General features: G+C 34.7%; 1 protein-coding gene across 1 annotated transcript in view; it reads right to left on the reverse strand.

Moving 5' to 3' along the window:
• SCN9A (sodium voltage-gated channel alpha subunit 9) overlaps window positions 1-25,023 on the reverse strand; it is a 126,201-nt gene that overhangs the window by 74,858 nt on the left and 26,320 nt on the right. Inside the window, exon 2 of the mRNA XM_037523456.2 lies at window positions 5,370-5,677. Coding sequence (XP_037379353.1) covers window positions 5,370-5,627 — 258 coding nt within the window. The 5' untranslated portion in view covers window positions 5,628-5,677. The remainder of the gene's footprint in view (window positions 1-5,369; window positions 5,678-25,023) is intronic.

Here is a 25,023-nt window from a genome sequence, read left to right on the forward strand (position 1 = left end):
TATTCTCAAAAAAAAAATCTAATATTTTCAGATGCCATTCCTGATTATTTCGCTATATCAATTATGTCTAAACATAATTTAATGAAATTTCACTTTTACTCTGAAAATTACTTTTAAAATTTATGCCTAGTCTTTGAGTGTAACCATTGTTTCTTAAATTTCAATATACTGTGCTTTTTAAAATTTATTCATTCATTATTTTCTGACTGTAGAGTAAGTAAGTATGACATATGAGACAATGAAAGGAGTCTGAACAAAAATAAGACATGGGTTTGCATGCAAAAAAATTTCTGAAAAGGTGATAAGAACACAATAACTCTAGTACAAGGCAAGATGTGACAGGCATACTGAGAAATGGAAGAGCATCAGGGTAAAGAGACGACAGAGTCACATGTCTATCAGAATTATCTGGGAGACTTCATGAATCAGAGGTCATTGAGCTAACATGACATCCACATAACTACATAACCTTGGCAAAATCAAGTTACCTTGCACTTGAAACAATGTGCCATTTTAAATTTAAATTCTTAATTTTAATTCACATTAAAAATTTCTTTAGGAAAGTTTAGATTTTAATATACCCAGAAGTTAATAATAAATAGGGAAAATAGGTATACCTATGAAATTTGGAGGATCAGTATGAATCTCGTCAGTAAATTATAAAACCCTAGGTAGAGGAATATGGGTACTTACATGGCAGGTGTTCTTTGGTGTAAATGTCTATTTCTAAATCATAAACAGTATTAAAAACCAACAATACCTCAATACAAAGTCCTAATAGCAAATGTGTAGAAGTAATAGTGTACATAAATTCCTTTAATTTTGCTCATTTATTAAGAATTTTTAAAAATAAATTTAGAGAAGTATGGTACCTAAAGATCATAGTGTTGGACAAATCTGATTCTAAATACTAGATCCATCATTTAGTAGCCTGAGAGCTAGAACATAGTGTCTGTGAAACTCTTTAAGTTTCTGGTTACATTACAAATTCTTAGTAAATTGTGGGAGCAGTTGCTGATATTGTAGGTTATATAGTAAGTACCAAGGATATGAAAATAATAAGACAATGTACCTGTCCTCCAAATTCCCAGAGCACAGAGTGACTGGTAATTTATTAGTTCTTAAAGACACAAACTTTCACTTATAATGAAGGTACTTACAACAGTATTAAAATGCACTTATATATTCATCCCACATAAAAATGAAGTCTTAACTTCTATTATTAACTTATTCAGTACTATTTGTTCTAACAAAGTGTTGATAATTCCACTCAGATATAAATTAAAATTTGAACTAAGATCAATTCAGGATTAAGATTTTTAATCCAAGTGATGACTATAATATAGAAGAAATAAAATTTTTGTCAATTAATATGAATAATTTGAAACATCAAGGAATTAATACACAGAGAAGTTAACGCTAAAGTTGTAAATGAAAAATCAAAAACTTTTATCCAGAATGTTTGAGGAGCTAGGAAAAGGTACAAAAAGTCGATCATTTAAAGTCCCAAATCTGGGGCCACCATGGTGGCGCAGCAGTTGAGCGCTGGGCTGAGAAGCTGCCCGCAGCCTCTGCAGCGCCGGTTCGATCCCCAGCTGCCGGTGAGGGTCCCACTTGGAGCGCAGACTTCTCCTGCCTTGCCCACTGCTCCCTCAGCAGTGTGTTTCATCAGTCTGCCTGTTCAGTTCCCCGCTCTGGCTCTGGTGAATTCTCTCACCCTCCCTTGCTTCTGACTGTACCCAGTGCTTGTATAAATAAACACATAAATTTTTAAAGTCCCAAATCTAAAGAAAATGACAAGATTCACTTAGGTCTTTGGACATTTGTTTACATATTAAGACTTGAGGATCCTAAAAAAGAGATTTTGTTTGGCCCAGTTCTACCCAAGGACACTGAGCAAATGTGGGATAGCCTTCTGTTGGTGTTCTATTATGTGACTGGAGCTGGGACCAAGACATGGTGATAGGGTCATGCCCCAAATATTCTCTACCAAATAGTTCATCATGTAGTTACTACTGCTCCAGTAGTTAATAAAGCTGTTATCCTCCATTCAAATGCAAATATTTTCTCCCTACCTGATTGGTTAGTTCTTTGGTGGTCTCACTTAATCTGCTACTGAGCTGGGGATCTTCCTTTATCACATTCCTTATCTTTCATTGTCCTCCCTAGGGAATGTCTTGTTGACCTTAGTCCTGGAGTGTTTGCTATTCCCACCAGAATTCATTGCATTCCTCTTGTCCTTATCTCTGGAGCCTTCCTTAACTCTCTGGAGGTCCCTACCTGCAATGTCCCTAAAACTACCTGATAACCCTAACTTGCCCTGTGACTCACTACTTTCCAAATCATTTTAAGGCAATTGAAGTTTATATCTCTGAGTTGGGGATTATTCTAGCAATATTTCTTCCCTCCTTAAGGTGCAGCTAGGTAAATAGTATCCAGGTCCCTTTTGGAGGCATCCACACAGAGCTAGGAATTTTTCAGAATGAAGCAGTAAGATGAGAGAATACTTTTTATTTTGCCTGCTTCATTATTTACTCATTCCTTATTCATTTTTGTAAATTTATCAACATGATAGTTGCTACACAACAAAGACTAAAATATACTAAGAGATAGGGACTCAAACCACTTTGAATTTAAATATCTACAACAGGGCCTCCTTTGGTGGCTCAGGTGGTTAAGCGCTGTGCTGTGAAGCTGTCCGCAGCCTCTGCAGCGCCAGTTCAATCCTGGCCAGCCAGCGAGGGTCCCACATGGCGCGGCAGACCTCTCCCGTTGTGCCGCTGCTCCCCTCAGCAGTGTATTTCGTCAGTCTGCCTGTTGTGCAACCCGCTCTGCTTCTGGTGAATCCTCTCACCTTCCCACACACCTGGCCTGTACCTTGGTTCTTGTAGAAAATAAATAAATAAGTCGTAAAAAAAAAATGTTTAAATATCTACAACAAAGACTTAATAGTATGTAAATTAATTTTGCAACTTAATTTCTTTATGCCCTTTGTCTTATCTAAAAACTGGGTATTACTTCCTGTTTCATCAAGATGTGATAATTGTGCTATTGTTTCATTAGAAAGCTTTGTAATATTTCTGGGGTTTCTTAGATACTCTGCTTTCTATTGGGTACTATCAGCTGTTTTTAATGTGAAACAAAATATTATGCTACTCATAGCAACTACTACTGAGGTAGATGTGTTTTTACCATAAAAAAGTAACTTTAGCCTATTAAATATTTCTTGAGACATTTCAAGTTGTTCTTTTCTTTCAGTTGCTACAAAAGTCCCTTTTATTTGTATCTCAGATGACTTCAAGCATGCATATACATATATATATATACACACACACACATTCTTTTTTAAAATGGAACATATTCTGTCTTTCTTGGGACCTCTCAAATATAAGTCTGCAGGTGTTGTACAGCAAAGGACTGATAGAGAAAATTACACTTATCTAATCCTTTACTGTCTAATCTTCTTTGTCATTTTCAACCTGACTGTGTTGGCTCTGTGTGAGAAATGATGTTAATTCTCTTTTCATTTCCCTAGTAAAATAACCTTTAGTATAGTTGTTTCAAACTTTCTTGCATCTCCTTCATGCAGTCAGCACCTTCTCAGTTTTGCTACTCTCATCAATGACTCTCCAAGGATAATTTCCACTCTTGAAGTATGAAAAATACTGAGACACCCCCCACCCCTCCCCATTTAATAGGCATTTCCTCTGAGGTGGCTACATTTACTTTAAACTATCAGGATTCTTACATTTATCCTATTTGCCCCTCACATCTCAGACAATAAGGTTTTTCTCTACTTCCCTAATGCAAATGCAGAATGTACTGTAGCTTGTTCCATGTCTGTTAAAATCAACAACCCCCTACAATAGCACTCCAACCATCTGTGTTTTGCAAGCTGAGAGTAAATTTACTTTACTTTCAAACATGCTCTTTTTTTTTAAATTTTATGTATAGATTTTATTTGATTTAGTGGTTGCTCAAAATAACATTTAGGTATCCTCCATACTTTTCAGTAAATACTGTCACTGAATTGAGTTTCGTTATTTAGAGTGTAGTCTTGCATATCTGTGTCATATATTTCTGTTAGGACTTTGTTTTTTTAAAACTTTTTAAAATTTTTTAAAATTCTTTTTTCAAATTATTATGTTTTTATTTTTTTACATCATTGGTCATTTTTAAACAATATTTGCTTCCCTCCACACCCTCAGGTGTAGTCCCCATAGAGTTTCCTTCACCAATGCACCAGTGCACCATCACCTCAGTCCCCTGTGCTCTTTCCTCCCTTCCTCTGATCCCTCTCCCTCCTTCTCCCCTGCAGTATGTCTCTGATTTATAATTGTCCGTTTTTGCTTTGTTGTGTTTTGTACTGTTATTCTTTTACACTGATGTCTTATTTGGTTCCCCTATATTCCTGCTATAAGTGAAATCATCCAGTATTTTTCTTTTTCTTTCTGGCTTATTCACTGAGCATAATTCCTTCTAATTACATCCATGTTGTTGCGAATGGCATGAGTTTATCTTTTTTGATTGCTGAATAATATTCCATTGTGTGTATGTACCACATCTTCTTGATCCAGTCATCTATTTTTGGGTGTTTGGGTTGTTTCCAGGTTTTACCGATTGTAAATAGTGCTGCAATAAACATAGGGGTACAGGTATCTTTTTGGTATATTTGGCTCCTCAAGTGACCATCTTTCTGGTGGAAAATTTCATGCTATTAACACCTTCTCTTTGAATTTGTTATCCACCACTACCTTGCTTTAATTTTTCCACCACCTAACATAAACTGCTGACAAAGTTACCAAATCATCTTTCTTGTTCATATCAATAGCTTTTTCCTAGCCTCAACTTTCTGGGTAATTTTATGAGATACTCAATTCTTTTCTTTTTTGAACAATGGAAAATTTTCTAATTTATGTCCTACTTCTCTGAGATTCCTTTCTAACTAACACCTTAAATGAAATAGCTCTTATAAACTCCATTATTCATTGACTGATAGTATATATTCCCATGGACTCAACTGTCACCTCCATGCATATGTATTCTAGATTATATCTCTAGATCTCATTTCTGGAGAAATTATTTTGTTCCTACCACTATGAGTTTATGTCATGTCCAAAAAGGCAGAACATTACACTAAACAATTTTAAAAGATTAAAGAAATCAAAAGTATTTTGTTGCTGTCAGAACCAGTTTTGATAAAAAATTAGAAAAAGTACTTGTTCTGAAGAGTCCACACATGTATTCAATTGAACATTATTGTCACAATGTGGTTTTTCACTAAAATCCACTTAAACGCAATTTAAATTATCTTTTTGTATAGAAAGCAGCAAACAGAGACCCCACCACCGCAGTCACAGTAACCTCACTTTTTTGTCTGCGTAGTAGGGGTCCAGGTCCTCCAGGGGCTCTGATACCATGCCTGGAGGGATGTCGCCGTAGATAAAGGGGAGCTGTTTGCCAGCCTCCAAGTCACTGCTTGGCTTGGGGCCTTCTTCTTCTTCATCTTTCTTTTCTTCTTTGGGTTCTTTTGCTTTTCCTTCAGCAATACGTTGTTCAATAAGGGCAAGAGACTGTTTTGTGAAGTACACAAAACTCTGAGATCCTGGGGGAGGCAACATTGCCATCTTTTCATCCTGTATATTTTATTTCCCCTTGAGTTCCTTACATAAGAGGCCTAAGAGGAAACAGAAATAAAACCTTAAATGTTTGCCAGCCAGGAATGGCACATTAAATAATTGTTCTTCTGCTACTATTACTACTAGTACATTCAGTTTCAACTATAAGAATAATATTTTCAAAGAATGATTATCCTATTAAGCTAACATTTAAGCATACCATGTATATTCAAGACTTATTTTCCATACTAGAGACTTTTTTTTTAAATTGAAATAACACTGCATTATAACATATATATATATATATATATATAAGGGGTTCTTCATTGAGAATTAACATGTGTATATACTACATTAAGTTTAAGCTCAAGTCTATCCTTCACCATATCATTATTCCTTTTGTGCCAATTTACCCACGCTTCCCTTCTGGTAACCGCTAATTGGTCTTAGAGTTCAAAGCTTTGTCTTTGTTCTTATACCACATGTGAAGGAAATCATATGTATCTGTTTTTGTCTGGCTTATTTCACTGGACAATTTCCTCTAGGTCTATTCATGTTTCAGGAAATGATAGGATTTTATAACTGAATAGTATTCCACACATTTTTCTTTATCTACTCATCAGTTATAGACACTCAGGTTGTTTCCAGTTTTTGGCTACTGTAAATAATGTTGCAATAAACATGGGATTGTATATATCTCTTCCAATTAAGGTTTTTATAAATTTTGGGGTAAATACCCAGAAGTAGGATAACTGGATCATATGGAATTTCTGTTTTTAATTTGAAGACTCTCAACACTGCTTTTCATAATGACTGCACCAATTCACATTCCCACCAACAGTGTTTCCATATCCTCTCCAACACTTGTTTCTTGTGAAACAGACTATATCAAAACCATCTTGTGAAATAAACCATCAACAAAATAAGTATAAAAGTTTACCTCAACATATTGAAGGCCATATATGACAAACTACAGCCAACATCATAATCAATGGTGAAAACTGAAAGCCTTTCCTCTAATATCAGTAACAGCACAAGGATGTCCACTCTCTCCTATTCAGTGTGGTAGAGGAAGTCCTAGCTAGAGCAATTTCACAAGGAAAAGATTTAAAGAGTATCCAAACTATAAGGAAGAAATAAAATTTCACTTTTTGCAGATCACATAATAGAGGAAATTTTAAAAATGCCATTAAAAAGCTATAGAAATAAATTAATTCAGTCAAGTGGTAGGCTACAAAATTAATATCTAAATATCTTCTATTTCCATATGCAAAAAGTGAACTAGCAGAAAAAGAAAAAAATCCCACTTATAATCATATCAAAAGAATTAAATGCCTTGGGGGCCTCCCCTGTGGCGCAGCGGTTGAGCATTAGGTTGCAAAGCTGCCCGCAGCCTCTGCAACACCGGTTTGATCCCGGGCTGCTCCCTGGCCACCTGCGAGGGTCCTACATGGGGTGCAGACCTCTCCTGCCGCCCGCTGCTCCTCCTAGCAGTGTACTTCGGTCCTTCTGCCTGCTCTGCTCTCCGCTCTGGCTCTGGTGAATTCTCTCACCCTCCCGCGCTTCTGACTGTACCCAGTGCTTGTATAAATAAATAAATAATTAATTAGTTAAATCTTTTAAAAAAAAGAATTAAATGCCTTGGAATACATTTAACCAAAAAGGTAAAAGACATACACAGACATAAACTATTGTTGAAAGAAACAGAAGAAACAAAGAGATGGAGTGGGATAATTAACATTGTTAAAATGGCTATGTTACCTAAAGCAAGATACAGAGTCAATGCAATCCGCATCAAAATTCCAATGACATTTTTCACAGAAATAAAAAAAAAATTCATAAAATTTATTTGGAACAAGCCACTCCAAATAGCAAAAATATTCTTGAGAAAGAAGGAAAATAAAGGGAGTTATGTGCTCCCAGACTTAAAATGATACTACAAGCAGTAGAAATTAAAACAGCTTGGTACTGGAGTAAAAACAGGCACAACAACCAATGGAACAAAATTGAGAGCCCAGGGGAAAATATCGAACACACTCATATGGACAACTAATTTATGACAATGAAACCAAGAGCTTACAATGGCGCAAGAAAGTCTCTTCAATAAATGGTGCTGGGAAACTGGATAACCACATGCAAAAGAATGAAACTAGATGACTAGCATCAAACAAAAAATTAATTTAAAATGGATGAAACCCTTGAACATAAGACCTGAAACCATAAACATCTGTATATTAATATTTAAACTCAAAACTTCACAATTTTAAAGTAAAAAAGTAACATTTTCATAGAGAACTTTTAAAAATTCTTTTTACTTTTCATCTGTATCCACTTTCAGTGCAATTCAACTCAGATTTCCTCTTTCAAAAGACTAAGACAGTGCCTCTGATGGTACCACCCTCTGTTTTTCTCTTGTCTCTCTGATCACATGATCCTCTTCTGTCCTCCTTACCTTCTCTGCTTCTTTTTCTTTGGAAAGCTAATTTTCTGTGAAATGAGGTGGTGGAAGATTGTTTTATCCATTTATATTTTCTAACAATAAATATATATCCCTTTACAAATCAGAAAAGAAATATATTTCCATTTTGAATTAAAACATTTCAGGAGGGCCTCCCCGGTGGCTCAGTGATTGAGCGCTGGTTGCAAAGCTGCCCACAGCCTCTGCAGTGCCAGTTCAATCCCCAGCTGCTCCTCAGCCACCAGAGGAGGGTCCCACATGGCGCGCAGACCTCTCCTACTGCCTGCTGCTCCCGTCAGCAGTGTACTTCGGTCCTTCTGCCTGCTCTGCTCCCTGCTCTGGTTCTGGTGAATTCTCTCACCCTCCCGCACTTCCAACTATACCCTGTGCTTGTATAAATAAATAAATATTTAAAAAATTTTTTTTCAGGAAAATATTTTAGGAAAAACAAATATGGGAAATGTTTGTAATATATTCAATATAATAAGAAATGAAACCATTCTGATATAAAATTAAAACTATGATTTCCATAATTATATATATATACATAAAAATTACCAGAGGAAAGGGAAACTTATTATTATTTTTAAAAATTGATTAATTAATTTACATTTTTGCATAGAAGAACTGGGGTGTAGGCCAGAGCTGGGGAGAGGGGGCAGTGAGAGGATTCACCAGAGACAGAGTGGGGAGTAGAATGGGCAGATTTACTGACATACACTGCTAGGGGGAGCATCAGGCAAAAGAGGAGAGGTTTGCTGCACCATAGTGGGTTAGCTCCCTGACCAGGCATCGAACTTAAGCCATAGCAGTGATAGCGCTGAGATTTAACCCCTAGGTCACCAGGGAGGCCCTGGAAAGGGAAAATTTTAAAATGTAGAAAATTTTTTTCTATAATATTAGTTTCTCTATAGTATTAGTTTGGAATGTCATAAATAAAAGAGCTTGAAAAATAGCATTTCTTACTTTTAATAGAACAGACTCATTATTTGAATGTCAAGTTAATTTTATAACTCCTCCATCAGAAAATATTATGAGTTTTTACTTTGCCCAAGATTTGGAGTACACTAACTTCCAGTATGTCAACCCTCTAGATGATTTCCCCTCAGTATTTGGGCACAGTATAAGCATAACCCTTTACCAGAAATTTATGTACTTTAAAAAGAAGTCATAAATCAGTATAAATACAATATAAAAATGATCATTTTACAATGTAATGATGTGTTTTAAAATTTATAAAGCATATCTAGCTATTCTGAATATTGCTTTTTTTTATGGTTTACTATATATGTGAGTTGGCTTCTTGGCATGGCATGTATCATCACATTTCCTGTACTCACTGATCTTCATTTTAAATGTTTTTACTGAATACTTAATCTGGGCATATTACCATATTAGGTATTTAATGCTTGGAGAGTAAGGAGAAACATAGTTTTTCTCTTTAAAGAACTTACATTCTAAAAAAAAACCCAATCACTGAATCATATAGTAAAGATAAACCTGGTTTCCCTGTAGTAAAAAGTTTCACAAATTTCTGATATAAATTCATGGATACTTTTATCAGTGTCTCCAGTGTGGAAACCTACAAGTCTCTTATAATAGGTCAGCAGATATGTAGCAACATTTCATGGAAGAGAATATATTGACAACCATGCAATGACACATATGAAAATAAGGATACATCCATACTTACAGGTTCAGTATTAAGAGCAAATAAGGACAAGTTTGGTCTACTCTATTGGCCACAAGTAGCTAATATCATTGTTTGTAAAAAAAAAAAAAAAAAAAAAAAAAACTGGGACAATTAATTTACTATGTGTTTGTTAGTTTGCCCTTTGTAAGTTTTTTACTAAGATTATTCACTACACATTATACATCAACATTTGTAAATAGATAAAAAGCAACCCCTAATGATTGTCTATTTTACAAAGCTGCAGATATTTTCCCATCTGTATTCAAGTATGAAGCAATGGGGTTTATCCCCAGGATATTAACTCTTACTTAATTGAGGTAAGACGTTCTCAATTTTACTAGAGCTGAGGGAGAGGTGGACTCTTCCTGTCTGTTCCTTACACATATGCCCTAAAAAAACTTTTAGAAATCAATAAAGTGACTGGCTACAGATCTATTTCAAAAATCAGTTCTGTTCCTATATGCAAACAACAAACTAAAAGAGAATGAATTCAAGAAAACTGTTCCATTTATATCAACATCAAAAAAAAAATTAAATACCTAGGAGTAAACTTAACAAGGAAGGTGAAGGATCTGTACAGTGAAAACTATAAGACACTGTTTAAAAAAATGTAAAACACAGGAAATGTAAAGATTCTCTGCTCATAGTTTGAAAGAATTAACATTGTTAAAATGGCCATCCTACCCGAAGCAATATACAGATTCAATGTAATCTCCATTAAAATTTCAAAGGCATTATTCAAAGAAATAGAAAAAACATTCAGAAATTTATATAGAACCACAAAAGCCCCCAAACAGCCAAAGGAATTCTGACCAAAAAAAAAAAGAAGAACAACAGTGGAATCATACACCCAGACCACAAACTATACTACAACACTATAGTAATAAAAACAGTATGGAACCAGAGTTAAAAAAAAAAAAACAAAACAGACAAATGGAAAGGAATGAGGATCCAGAAGTAAACATACATTCATATGGACAGTTAATCTCTGAAAAAGGAGACAAGGACATACATTGGAGAAATGAAAATTTCTTCAACAATCGATGTTGGAAAAACTGGACAGCCACATGCCAAAAAAAGGAAATTAGGTCCACTTTCTTATACCATATAAAAAAATTAACTCAAAATGGATTAGAGACTTGAATGTAAGACCTGAAACCATAAAATACATAGAAGACACCTTAGGCAAAACATTCCATGATATTGGCTTCAAAGATGTTTTTGGGGACTTGACTACAACAGTAAAGGAAATAAAAATAAATGAATGGGACTACATCATGAAGCCCTACATACAGGGATAAACCCTGGGAGTAAGAGGATGAATTCAACCTCAAATTTGAATTCAGAGTCCAGAGTGCCATTACATTATGTCCCCCTACCTCTCGCCAACTAATTATAGTCCAAGTCACAAATCTTGAGAAACCACTGACGTAAACCCTAACACCAATTCTTATCTAAATGACTGAAAAGGAAAAATGTGACTTGTGCCCATCATCCATGTTGGCAAAGGTCTCTGGGGCCTCTGTTATCTTTTTGGCACATGGTAGGTACCTAATATTGGAACTCGAAAGGACAATTCCCAAATGATTAGTAGTGTCAGAGTGTCAACATCTCAGGTAAGACATGTATGTATTCTGTCCACAATTTTGTAATATGAACTGTTTTTTTGGTAATGATTATTAACAGCATACATTGTCTTATATATGAAATCCACTGCTAAAGAATGGAGTAAGTTATTCTCTTAAAAATATTTCCTATAAAATTCCTCCAAAAGTTTCATAGGGCAACTTCCAACATTTCTTGTAGAAAGCAATTAATGCTTGAAACTCTTTAAATAAGTTTAAAGGGATTAAGGTATGACTATTACCTTATCCCAAGGAGCAGAATAATTACATGCTCATAACTATATAATAATCTCAGGCTCTGTTTTACATTCCATCACTGAGTCCCTTGTATGTAGCTAAATTAAATTCTATTTGTATAAAATTAAAATTGATCCAATAAAGCATTTTGAAGATCTGCCAAAATATGAACCAAATTGAGTCAGTTCTAAATTACTCGAGCCAATGTAAAAATAAGCAAAAAAGAATGTTTTAGTAGTGTTCATTGTTGTCAAGTGAAAAATTGCTTTGAAAATCACTTCTCTAGAAATAGTTTCCACAGGTCAAAATTTGACTAGAGTGTCATTTGTCTTTAAAGCATTCTCAAGACACCTTGAAATCTATACATGAGCATTTCAAAAAGCCCCTGACGAGAAGTCATGCCTAACATAGCAGTGATAATTCATGTTGGTAATATGTACCCTTGATAAGAAATGCTGAGAATGGTACATATAAGTCTTCATTTCCCAAGCTCATAACCTCAATCTAATTACGAGAAAAACTTCAGAAAAATACCAGTTCAGCAACATTTTACAAAATAGCTGACCAATACTCCTTCAAACAGTTAAGACCATCAAAAACAAAGGAAGTGTGAGAAATAACCCAGAGATGCCTAAGGAGACATGATAATAAAATATAATGGAGTATCCCTGGAAATAAAAAAATACAATAAGAAAAACCTAATAAAATATGAATAATGTAAGAACACTGGCTAATAATAATGTATCAATATGGTTTTTATTAAATTTGACAAATGTATCACATTAATGTACATTGTTAATAGTGGAGTAAACTGATATGGGGCACATGGAACAACTGCATAACTAACATTTCACAACCCTAAAACTATGCCAAAATAAAAAATTTTTAAAAATCATAGATGTAGAATTACACTATTATCATATAACATTAAGAATGTCTCAGAAATTTGACTTTGTCAAATATATTGTTATCTGCATTATCTATAATCTACAGAAGCAATAACAGACCTACAAATTTGAACTACTTTTAATTAAAATGAGTCAAAATTAATACACTGAACAGTATTTTACACAGTACAGAATAGCATCAGTTTGATCAGTAGGCAATCCATTAGAAATACTGGTTAATTTTTTACAGTCATTATGCTAGAAAGGATACTTTTCTATAAATATGTCCTAGTAGGTAAAGAATGAGCTTACAACTTACAAACATAGAACTAGACCGTGGTCACAATGTCTGCTCTAATTATACTTGAATCACTCTGCCCAAGTAGGATAAAATATATCCGTAAAGGTTAGTGTGTTTTTTTCTTTTAGAATAAGGATATTTTTACTCACTTGGTAGTGTTAAGTATTATAAACAGTCTTTAAGTAGATAAATTAAAGCTTTATTATCTATCTGTCTTAATGATGCTGTTAAGATACAAAAGGCTCTCTTTTGGTTTCTGTACTACTTCAAGAATTTTGGGGAATACTGAGATGAAAGAAAATTTCCATCTTACTGACTTCTGAACACCTGATAGTATCATCAAACCAAGACAACAGACAGCTCCACCCTGGCTGTCAGGGATATATAACCCCTTTTCTTAAAAACCACAAAATCTTCTTTTGCCATCTTGACATTTAAAAATCCCCTCCAGGGCCTCTCTGGTGGCACAAGGGGATAAAATGCAACCTATGAAGCTCTCCGCAGCCACTGCAGCACAAGTTTGATCCCTGGCCAGCCAGGGAGCAACCCACACGTCACAGCAGACCTCTCCTGACTTGCCTGCTTCTCCCCTCAGCGGTGTATTTCAGTCAGTCTGCCTGTTTTGTTCCCCCTTCTGTCTCTGGTGAATCCTCTCACCCTCCACACCTCTGGCCTGTACCCCAGTTCTTATATACATACATAAATAAATAAATCTTTAAAAAATTAAAATAAAATAAAAATCTCTTCCTATATTCAATGATATCCCCTTGATATGTTTTATAATCATAAAATCTAAAATGCCCTGGTGAAAGAGAATGGCCTCACTGGGAAATGGGTGCAATGCTTACTCCAGTATGAACTCCATGATATAAGCTCTCTTGCAAGAGAACTGAAAAACTTTCAGGAGTTGGAAAGTTTGTTTTACCATTGCTCAATTGGCACCAAAGAAAGCACTGGGAACTTCCTGCCCCAACCTCAATACACAAATGGAATATCAAGGGTGGGAGTGAGGGGGAAGGGGCCCAATGGAACATGGTGGAGGATTGTTAGGGCACTGGTGGTAGGTAGAGTGTGAATGTGTGGAGGTTTGAACCTATAAGCCCTGGAATAGGTACAAAGATGTAAACCTACTTTACCTCAACAAACATAATTTGAGGGAGGGGAAAAAAGGTGCTGCAAATTAAGTCAACAAGGCAGATAAAGCTGACACTTTCAAAGACAACAGGAAGTAAAGTCATTTAGTAACTAAGAAAGAAAGAAAGAAAGAAAGAAAGAAAGAAAGAAAGAAAGAAAGAAAGAAAGAAAGAAAGAAAGAAAGAAAGAAAGAAAGAAAGAAAGAAAGAAAGAAAGAAAGAAAGAAAGAAAGCTGCCAGAGAACTGAATTTGGAGAATATAGGGGGAAAATACATTAAACAAGATTTGAGCCCAATTCAACCTGTTATCCGAATGGTAATGGAAAGGCCTCTCAATAGTTTTCATTTTACTAATTTCTAAACACCTGATAACATCAATGGAAGAAGGAAACAGACTTATCCACGCTGGTTGTAAGGAATACAATTAAAAATTTGGCTCCATCCTTGGCAGAATGACCACAGCATCTATGTTACAAACTAAGATCTTTTATCAAGAATAAATGCTACATCACCTTAAGACAGTATGCTAACAGGCATAAACTGTGACTAGGCAAGCTCAGATAAATGCTCATCTTGCTTTTGAGAGGTCTTTGGAGCAATTACCAAATAGGACCCAATATCCTGGAATTGTTTTGTAACATTTTTCCTTTTTATGGAAGAATATGAGCAAATTGTCTCAATCATCATTCTTTATCAAATTATGCCACAATTATCATGTACTTTCCTGAAAGATAGATTTTATGGCTGCACAGCCATATTAAAATAAACATAAGCAGAACTTAACTCTTCAATTTTTCAGATTTAATCATTCTTAAATCTAACATTTGGGAAACTTGTTCTTTAATACATTCTATTGAGTCTGAGAGCTTGGGACCATTCAGATAACTGAAGATTCCCAACTCCAGGTTGAAGACTGGAAGTTTAACAGTGTAATCTCCATAAAAAAGGGCAGGTTACAAGTTCCCTGTCCCCCCTAATGAAGGGTGGAGCTGAGCAACTAGGGGAAGCTAGAAAAGATTAGGAGAGAAAGGAAGAGACAGGTAGAGCAAAAAGACATGAAGAAGTTCTGCTTGCCTCTCAGTTTTGGATTGCACCAGGGACCTGGGAGACATGAAAGAAGATATATAAGATATGTAGAGACGATGATGAGTAACCTGCAGGGACAATGGCAGCCTTTACCTTGATTTATACTTTGATTTTGCCCCTTTCATCCCAGACTTGCCTGGCCCCTTCTGCCCCTTTCCTATAGTTCCCTACCAGAAGGTGCCTTAAACTTGTGGCAAGTTTTAAGCCTTCAGACAGCTAACCTTGGGCCAACTCTGTTTGGCTGGGCATTTACTCACAAGAGGATGGGTAACTTTTACTGAAAAACTATTATCCTTTTTTTCCCTCTATGCATACTATTCTATTTCAGTTCTTTCACACTAATAGCATGCTTTGTCTTTATGCAGCAGATCGCAGAACCTATTTAGAGCGTGTCTGCTTGGGGGTCCCCTCAGTCTGCACACTAACAGAAGCAGCACGGGTTATATCCAAATACTGCTTGGCATCACACTTAATATGCAATTATGTATGGCATTGAAATCCCTAGTCTTTGAAACCCCTTGACTAATCTTTTAATGTGATATATTGAAATTTCTGTCTTATTTGGATCAAAATTAATACAATCTGATCTAATCCACAGAAGGGGAATGACTTTAATTTTAGCAGAACCTACAACACTTCCTGAGTATCACTTTATCATTTTGAAAATTATACAGATTTTCTATTGCCCTACTTCAAGTGCTTAATCTAACCCTGTCCATTCTAAGTTCAGTAAAACTAATGGTTGTAATCCATTCTATTAAGGGATTTAGGTGATGACCTGTTTACTTTATTACCTGAAATTCTAAAATATATCAAAATTTTTAAAAATTTACTTGAATGTATGTATGTATATTTATTGAGGTAACATCGATTTACAACACTATATGATTGATTTTGCATATGCATATGCAAAATACATATGCAAAAATGATTATCTATCTGTCTTATGTATGTCTGATCACCCTATCAGTTATAAAAACGATTGCAACATTTGTGAAATCATTTGATGCTAACATTCCTTTAATATAGTCATTCCATTTTCTTTACCCTTCCACATATTTTAAAAGTGATTAGTAACTGCCAGATACAATGCCAGGTGCTGGGGACACAAATACAAACCAAGCAGCCGTGTTCCTTGTCTTCTGGGACCTACAGTCTATTGGGGAATGCAGGGAGGTAAACAAATGCAAACTACATTTCATAAGAAAGCAATGAGGACACACAGAAAGGCACCTGATCTGGACTTTGGAAGGAAGATTTTGGTCAGGGAGGAAAGATGAAGTGAAGTTCCATAGAACTTCTAAATCACTTCAGAATTCTCTGAACTATAGATACAGAATTTCACAAGTTAGAAAAGCATCAAAAATTCTTATCTTGGTGGGGAAGAGCTATCTATTACCATTAAATAGTACTTAAATTCAAATATGACATTTTGAGAGCTACAGCACTTGAGATAAGGTGCCTGCCTTTGCTTCCAGTATATGAGGTATATTCATTTAGTCATTCAGTCACCAGTCATTCATATCTGACTATACATACCCAATCAGCATTATATAATTGGATATTAATTTGCTTTGTTTAATCTAAAAGCAAATTATAGCTGTATACATATTTTGTGTATACTATGTATACATACATCTAATTATATATATGAACACACATACATATATATACATATATAGTCTAACACCCAATCTCCCTTTTTATCTGAGGATACAGGGATTTACTATCCCTGTGTATAGTGGTGAGAGGATTTGAGCCCCACTTCTTACTATGGAAATCTAAGGTAAACTAGAGGTGAACTACCTCTCAACCCTGATTAATGTAGTGAGGTCACATCTCCCAAGTTTAACTAAATGAACTCATGTGCCTTTTACTTTGACATTATATTGAGTGACACCAAGATAAGGGTAAGTCTGTCTAAAATTCCTTTGCCCTGCATAGGTTTTATGTACCTATGGTAGAGTCTAGCTGTGACAGAATCATTTAGTAGTAAATGATCAGCTAAACAGCTTCCAATTCTCCCTTGGGCCAATTCATTTTCCATCCAGCTCATCCAGCTTCCCAAAACCTTCCAATAACTGTGAGAACTAAATACTTTCCAGTTAAACCCACATTTGCTTGAGATAGTCAACATTTGTTTCTCTATCTTACAACTAATATTCTTGTTTAATATGAGGAAATTACTTTGACTCACTGTGTAGAAACAAGGTTATGACCAGAACAAACTAATTTTATAAAGGGCAAATTTGCTATGGGATTAGAGCATTTTTTCTGAATTCTGAAAATTAATTGACCTTTGAACTAGTGAATTAAAAGAAAAACAATGTAATCTATAAATGCAGAACCCATTTCATATTAGTTTACAATATAGATATGATGTTAGGTATAAACTCTATTAATAATATCAGTAGTCTAAAACGTCTATACGGACTAAATATACTGTTATTAGAGAGACACCCCACTGATTGGGAAAAAAATCTTTGCACTCCAGTCAACTGAGAAGGGACTGACTGATCATAAGGATATGCAGAGAACTCATGCGTCTCAACAAAAACAAAGTGGACAATCCAGTCAAGAAATGGGCAGAAGAACTTGAAGGACATTTCTTCAAGGAGGAAATGCAAATGGCCAACAGGCATATTAAAAAATGTTCAACATCCCTTGTAATCAGGGAAATGCAAATTAAAACCACATTGAGATGCCACCTTACACCAGTGAGAATGGCACATATCAAAAAAAAAACAAGCAACAACAAATGTTGGTGAGGATGTGGTGAAAAAGGAACCCTCCTACATTGCTGGTGGGAGTGCAAACTGGTCCAACCACTTTGGAAAGCCGTCTGGAGGTTCCTCAGTCCACTAAAAATGGAGCTACCATATGACCTGGCAATCCACTACTAGGGATCTACCCAAAAGACACAAAAACACTGATTCAAAAGAACACCCGTACACCTATGTTTATTGTGGCACTATTTAGAATAGGCAAAACCTGGAAACAACCGAAATGCCCAAAAATAGATGACCGGATCAAGAAGATGTGGCATATATATACACAGGAATATTATTCAGCAATCAAAAAAGATAGACTCATGCCATTCTCAGCAACGATGGAGCTAGAAGGAATTATGCTCAGTGAAATAAGCCAGAAGGTAAAAGAAAAATATTGGATGGTTTCACTTATAGCAGGAATATGGGGGAGCCAAATAAGACATCAGTGTAAAAAAATAATAACAGTACAAAACACAACAAAGCAAAAACGACAATTATGAGGCAGAGACTGCAGGGGAGGAGGCGGGAGAGGGATCAGAGGGAGGGAGGGAGGAGCACAGGGGACTGAAGTGATGGTGCGTGGGTGCATTGGTGGGGGAAACTCTATGGGGACTACACCTGAGGGGGTGGGGGGAAGCAAATATTGTTTAAAATGAGCAATGATGTAAAAAATAAAAAAATTAATAAAAAAAGAATAAATATACTGTTATTGTTAGTGCACAGGGAGAAGCCACCTCCAAGTCTGTGGGGCTGCTCTTACTGAAGGTGTAGCTTTTTAGACTCAACCTCCTGACTCCATGAATGGACCCTGTTGAGAACTAGGGGCAAAGTTGACCTACAATGTTGACCTTACAACATAGCACACAGGCAACTGACTTCCAAAATAAGTAGACTTCACCCAATTGGTTATCTAAAAATTCAACAAGAATTTGAGACCTTCTTTACTGTTGAAGTATGATTTAAATTATTCAAATATAAATAAATAAATAAAAATAAATTATTCAAATATGTTGAAGATTTTCTCAATAGCATTTGTTAAACAGTCAAAGACTTTTAGAATGTTAGAACCAAAAAAATGCTGAAAGCAGATAAAATTCTAAAAATCCTTTAGCCATTCCGTTTGAAGAGAATAAATGCTGAAAACAGTATATTTCACGATAATTACTTTACTGTCAGTATTAGGGCCTTCAGATTCTGGGTATCATGTTCACTATGGCAGAGCAGCTAAAGACTCATTGTGCTTTGTGTCAACTTTGAATAAACATTGTACATTCAGCAAACATCCACCAAACTAATATTTGTATTATCTCCACCAAAAGAAGTAAAATTTCTGTAGTTAACACCTAACTCAATTAGAGGAAAGGTTATTTCCTATAGACATCTGGTGGGAAGAGGCCTGGGAAGCTGTTCAATATCCTACAGAAATGTCTCTAACAATACAAAATTATAAGGTCCAAAATGTCAATCTTGTTGAGCTGAGAAACCTGCACTCTGCCTGCAATTTCATCTGGAGGCCACTAACAATGTCCAGGGTTCTGAGGAACTTACTTGTTAATATGACTCTAATTGCCTGTTTATAGTATCTAATTGCTTTGTTACATTGTAAACACCCTGAGGGGATGGCTCAGTTTTTTATCTCTTTCTCTCCTGAGAGATATTTCAGGCTGTCAATAAATCCACAAAGACTAATAACTGTTTTCAGTTATAATCATTCCTTTCACTCTAGCTATGTTTCAAGCTTTGGTACTTCTATCAGTACTCTTTAAAACACTAATTCAAGGGGATATATGCATCCTATGCTCATTGCAGCACTACTTACAATAGTCAAGCTATGGAAACATCCTAAGTGCAGAAGGACAGAGTAGTAGAGCAGAAAAATCTGGTGTGGTGTGTATACACACACACACACACAGTGGCATACTACTCAGCTATTAAAAAAGAAAAAAAAGATAAACTCTTGCCACTTGCAATAAGATAGATGGAACTGGAGGGGACTGTGTTAGTGAAATAATTCAGAAGAAGAAGGACAAATACTGGATGCATATGGAGAATATAGAAAAGCAAAACAAAAGGTCAGATAAAGAGAAACCAACAACAAAGTTTAGAAATCTGACTGTATTGCTGAGGCTGCCAGAGAGGGAAGAGGAGCTGAGAGAACAAAATAGGGAGGGAGCAAAACGGACTATGGTGGAGGATTATGGGTGTCTTGGTGGTGGGTGTGGTGTGGTTAACAACATCTGTGTTATTTAATAAATGTCAGTATTATATGATAAGAAAGCTTTTTTTAAAAAAGATTTATTTATTTATGCATATCACAGCAGGGATGTAGGCCAGAGGTGGGGGTAGTGGTGGTGAGAGGATTCACCAGAGACAGGGTAGAGAGCAGAACAGGCAATTGATGAAATACATTGCTGAGGGGAGCACTCCCTGATGTTCTTACTCCTAGTCTACCCCTATTTCATTTGTGTGTTAGAGTAAATCTATAGGCTATAACTCAGTATCTCATTTAAAAACAAAAGAATGATTGGAGTGTAAAGGAAATCTAAGGCAGATCTCTCTATTCACAAAGAAAGAAATTGAAGTGTTATCTAGAATGTTTAATACTTTGTTCACCGTAACAAGGCTGTGTATAGCAGAGCCAGTGCTAGCACTAAGGTCTGTTGATTCCCAGTTCAGTGTAGGAAAAAAAATCACATTAGGACAGTGTTGCCTGTGTTTTTAAAAGCTCAAAATGAGAAGTCTAAGCCTAGGAGTATGTACCTGTCACAATGGTCTTGACATCTGAATTACTAAAGTTTTTAACTGATGACTCATTTGGCTTTATTCAACAGGCTTGAGGTTAGAAATTTAATCAGCGAGTAGTTTATCTGGTAAACTGCTCTTATAATTAAATAAAACAATCCCCAGAAACTTAATTCAAGAATGCCTACCAATCAACAACACCTAGAAGCTACACTGTGTTGGTGTGTTCATGTCAAATTTTTGGCACTCTGCTCTTGCAAATCAAATTTGAAATGACAAGAAGGTTGCTCTTAATTTGCCTAAAGACATGAACAAGCAGTTAGATACTGTTGTGACACCCATAACATGTTACAGAAAAAGCTGATTTTTTAGGTAGTAATCTTTTATTGACAGCAACATAATTTGGGAATTTCTAAATTTGTAAATGAGCTTATTAAAATTAAATATTACTAAATGTGCAAAAATAGTAGGGAGGAGAAAAATCAAAGAAATATCTTGGGAAGGAAATCCATTTCCTTCGTACTTTGTTAAATAATAATAAATCTACAGGTTCTTGCATTTTTATAGGCCCTAAGTGTAATGAACTTATCAAGGTAGAGAAGGTTCTAAAATCTATTACTTTCATCTCAATTATTTGATATCAAGTGTCTACAGGTTTTCTCCTCTATCTGAAAGTAAAAGATTCCCATCTTACATGATTTGATAGGTTATTTTGGGGGTCTGGGGATGTTCAAAATTTTTTCTCTATTAAGTAATGGTACTAGCATTCCCAGGCCACAAAATTAACTTACCAAATCATATAAATGGAAACCTTCAACTTTTGGACAGTAGGCTCAATTTGTATATTTAAATAAAAAAGAAATAAAATAATCAACAACAAAATTGAGTCTCTTACATCTGTCTATAAATGTTTTGTAATTAATCACAAAATCACCTTTGCAAAAAAGAAAGTTAATGTTAGTATAAAAATTAACATGACAAATCAGCTCTTTCAATTAAATAACTTCTAATATTAAAATGGTTTAAAAAAATAAGAAGCTTAGTTCAGAATATAAGTAATTAACAATTCTTACAATTTTTCTCCTTGAAAAGAGTCTCCTGTCAAAGATAGGCAGCAGAATTCAAGAGGTCAGTGCACAGCAAAGTATCAGTTTCACTTATAAGAATCCCAAAGAATAAGTATACAGAGGTAATATTTAATAGGACTCCAGCAACATTCTAGTTTACATAGACACTGGGCCAAATGGTGTGCATATAATGGCTATATTAAAATTAATTCTTCCCTATTTGAAGTTTTTCCAGATAAATGGTACTAGAATGTATGTGAATGCCCAGAAATATAATTTTTTAATACTTTAAGAAGACTGCATTATAAGTGACTGCAGCTCAACAATTATTAATTACCTTGATTTAGTATGCAAATCTCTGATGACAATTATCAGACTCTGAAAGAAACACGATGCAGCAAAGACAGAATTAAAATTTAACCATCGATTGACTTTTAGGATATTGCAAATACTTAAAAATGCACCTCATCCTAACAGAAGAAAATACTCTTTAGTAACTTAAACAGATTCCTTCACTTCCATGACTAAATTTATGGTAAATAATAAAAAATACTCTATACACATCTATCTCAGATATAAAGTATTTTCAATTTTTTCACATTGACCCACAATGCAAACAATATTTTACACTGTCATCAAGAATACTTATTCACCTATATTTGAAACAAAGTTTTATAAACAATGTGTATTCTTACTATAAGTAGCAGAATGTTACACTTGGAAAATCACAGCCTGTTGTCACAAAAGCGTAGTCCAAACATTGGCTTTACCACTGATAAGTGAACTGATGTGTGAAACAAGAGATTTCTCCTCTCAGAAATTCAGGAGTTCTACATCTCATTTCACGGGTGAGGAACTTAGCTGGCTAGCTAGTTGGGAACAGAGGATAAGTCATGACAAGAAACTGGCTATTTTATTCCACAGCTTTACAGCTTAAGAAAAGGGAGAAGAAACAAATGGAAAATCAGGCTCCTTGATGCAAATGAGTGAAAACAAAATCCTCAAATAATACAAACTGGGGAAAACAGACCTTCAGAAATTTTATCACATATTGATTATATAATTTATTTTTGACATGGGTTTTCTTCCAAGCTAATACCATTTATTCATAGTTTTTGAATTTTTTTTATGAGATTTCTAATCTTTTAGGCTCAGTTCTCTAAATCACATCATGAAGTTTATTTCTTGATGTACAAATGTATGCCAAAAATATGATACTGTGTGTTTATTTTATATTTTATTTTTATATTTATATTTCTTTATGTTTTTCACAGATATTAATATGCCAGCATATTTTCTAAAATCTAATTTCTCTGGAAACATTTCTTAATTGATAACTTTTTAGGAGGAAAAATTGAAAACTAGGTTGAGATACATGGAAAATGTTCTTTTACTAATTGTGCATGTAATAACATTTGTCAAACAAACATGGATTTTGCTTTCAAGAATAACCTAGACTTACAGAGTTCAATATCTGCAAAGTCATGTTTAAGGAACTATTAGAGCTAAGATAAGAAGGCCAGTTTTGCATTCAATGACTTCCAACACTTCATACTGCTTAAAACAGGTTACTTTGAGAGTTGATAATGGAAGAATTGGCAATTCTAAGACTAAAGATATTGGTTGTTAAAAAAAAGTCACAGATAACCAATATGCCTAAATACTTACATTGGTCATTTTAGTTTTAAGATTCTCATAATGAAACACTAAGAAGAGTTCACAGGAGTGAACGAGGCCTATCTGTGAATCAATTCTTAGTGCACAGTTGCTGTGGAAGAATGAAAGATCCAATTACAAAGTCTAAATGATTTCCTACAATTAGTGGCTATCACATTACTTTTGCTGATGACACAATACAGAGGAAAGGAATAAAGGAGAGGGATTGCTGTTTCATTTCTTTATTATTTTCCTAATTGCTCCTTTTTTTTTTTTTTTAACCAACAGCCTACATCTTAGGGAAGCCAAGCCATAATCATTTCATCAATAACATTAACCTGTCATTTCATTCAGGCAATACAAGTTTTTTTTTTTTTTTTTTTTTTTTTTTTTGCAATGCAGTTTATTTTATTTTTTTTTTTAAATATTAAATTTTATTTTTATATTCCCCCATACAATTGCAAACGCCCCATTCAATACAAGTTTTGATCTAACTTTAAGAATACTAGGAGATTCTGGTGTCTCTTACATTGTCTTTTAAGCTTACTTAAAGAAAAATGTGGTCAATACATAGGAAATGGCTCAGACATATTTGTGTGTATCAAATTTCTATCAAAATAATAACTGACAGATGATTGTGTATACTTTGTGGTTCCTAAATCGTGTCATGATGACACTGTCCTTGATATACGGGCAATTGTGATGTCTTACAAAGAGAGAAAGATAAAAGCACTTAACTATATGAACACATATATTTTTGAATTAATTAGAATTTTGGCATCATTTCAAGTTTGCACAGGAAGAACAAATAATTTAAATCAGTGGTAGAACCAATATATTTGATGAAAGTCAGGTGGAGATGGGCATTTTTGGTTGCTTTCTGATACCCTGGAATACAATCAACTTCTGCAGTCAGTTTTACTTCCTTTCTCTTAAATGGTGAAAATTATAGGATCACTTCTTTGATCCTTATCATTAAAAACTGTCCTAAACTCATCCTCACTAACAAAGTAATAAGATAATAAATTGAGCATCTCCCAATACATGAATTTACACTTTTGCTACATCTTAGAGAATTCTACATGTGCAATTGTAAAACATTATATACATTAACAATATATACAAAAGTGAGAATTGAGAATTTAAAGGCCAGGATAAAAAACAGATTTATAGCCTTCTAAGATGTACATATTCTCCTTGGAGACAATAGATAACGCCATCCCTGTGTTCAAAACATAACTTATTTAATAGGCTCGGCTTGGGTCTCACATCTCACCAAAATTCTCCCATTAATTTCTAGCTTCATATTGCAAAATTGCTTTTAACACTGTACATTTAAAATAAAGCTAATTTCAGAACTAGCATACTTTCAACATCGAGATGAATTTTAGTGTCTTTTGTACAACATTTTCTTCTAAGTGTTAGAAAATTAACTAGAGAATTCAGTGCAGGTGAAAAATCTTATCCATATGAAATAATTATTAGTGTTTTTCTCAGTGTGGTGAAAAAGTACACAAAATTTTTGTCATATGCTTTGCTAGCTTTACAGATGAAAATTATGTTTGGGATAAGCCATTTAGAATTCTAACTGATGTCTTATTTTTAAAAGAAAACAAGAAGCAAAGTCTTTATCTGAGGAAACTCCAAGCTTTTAAGAGACATTACAAATGTGAATGTTTCTTAGAAGGACTGTTTTGCTTCAATAAAAACCTTCCTAACTTATGCAAAATACTTTCCAGATACCTTTAC

The sequence above is a fragment of the Talpa occidentalis genome, unplaced genomic scaffold (assembly GCF_014898055.3).
Source record: "Talpa occidentalis isolate TD23 unplaced genomic scaffold, MPIMG_talOcc4v2.1 talOcc4.3, whole genome shotgun sequence".
NCBI classification, from domain to species: Eukaryota; Metazoa; Chordata; class Mammalia; order Eulipotyphla; family Talpidae; genus Talpa; species Talpa occidentalis.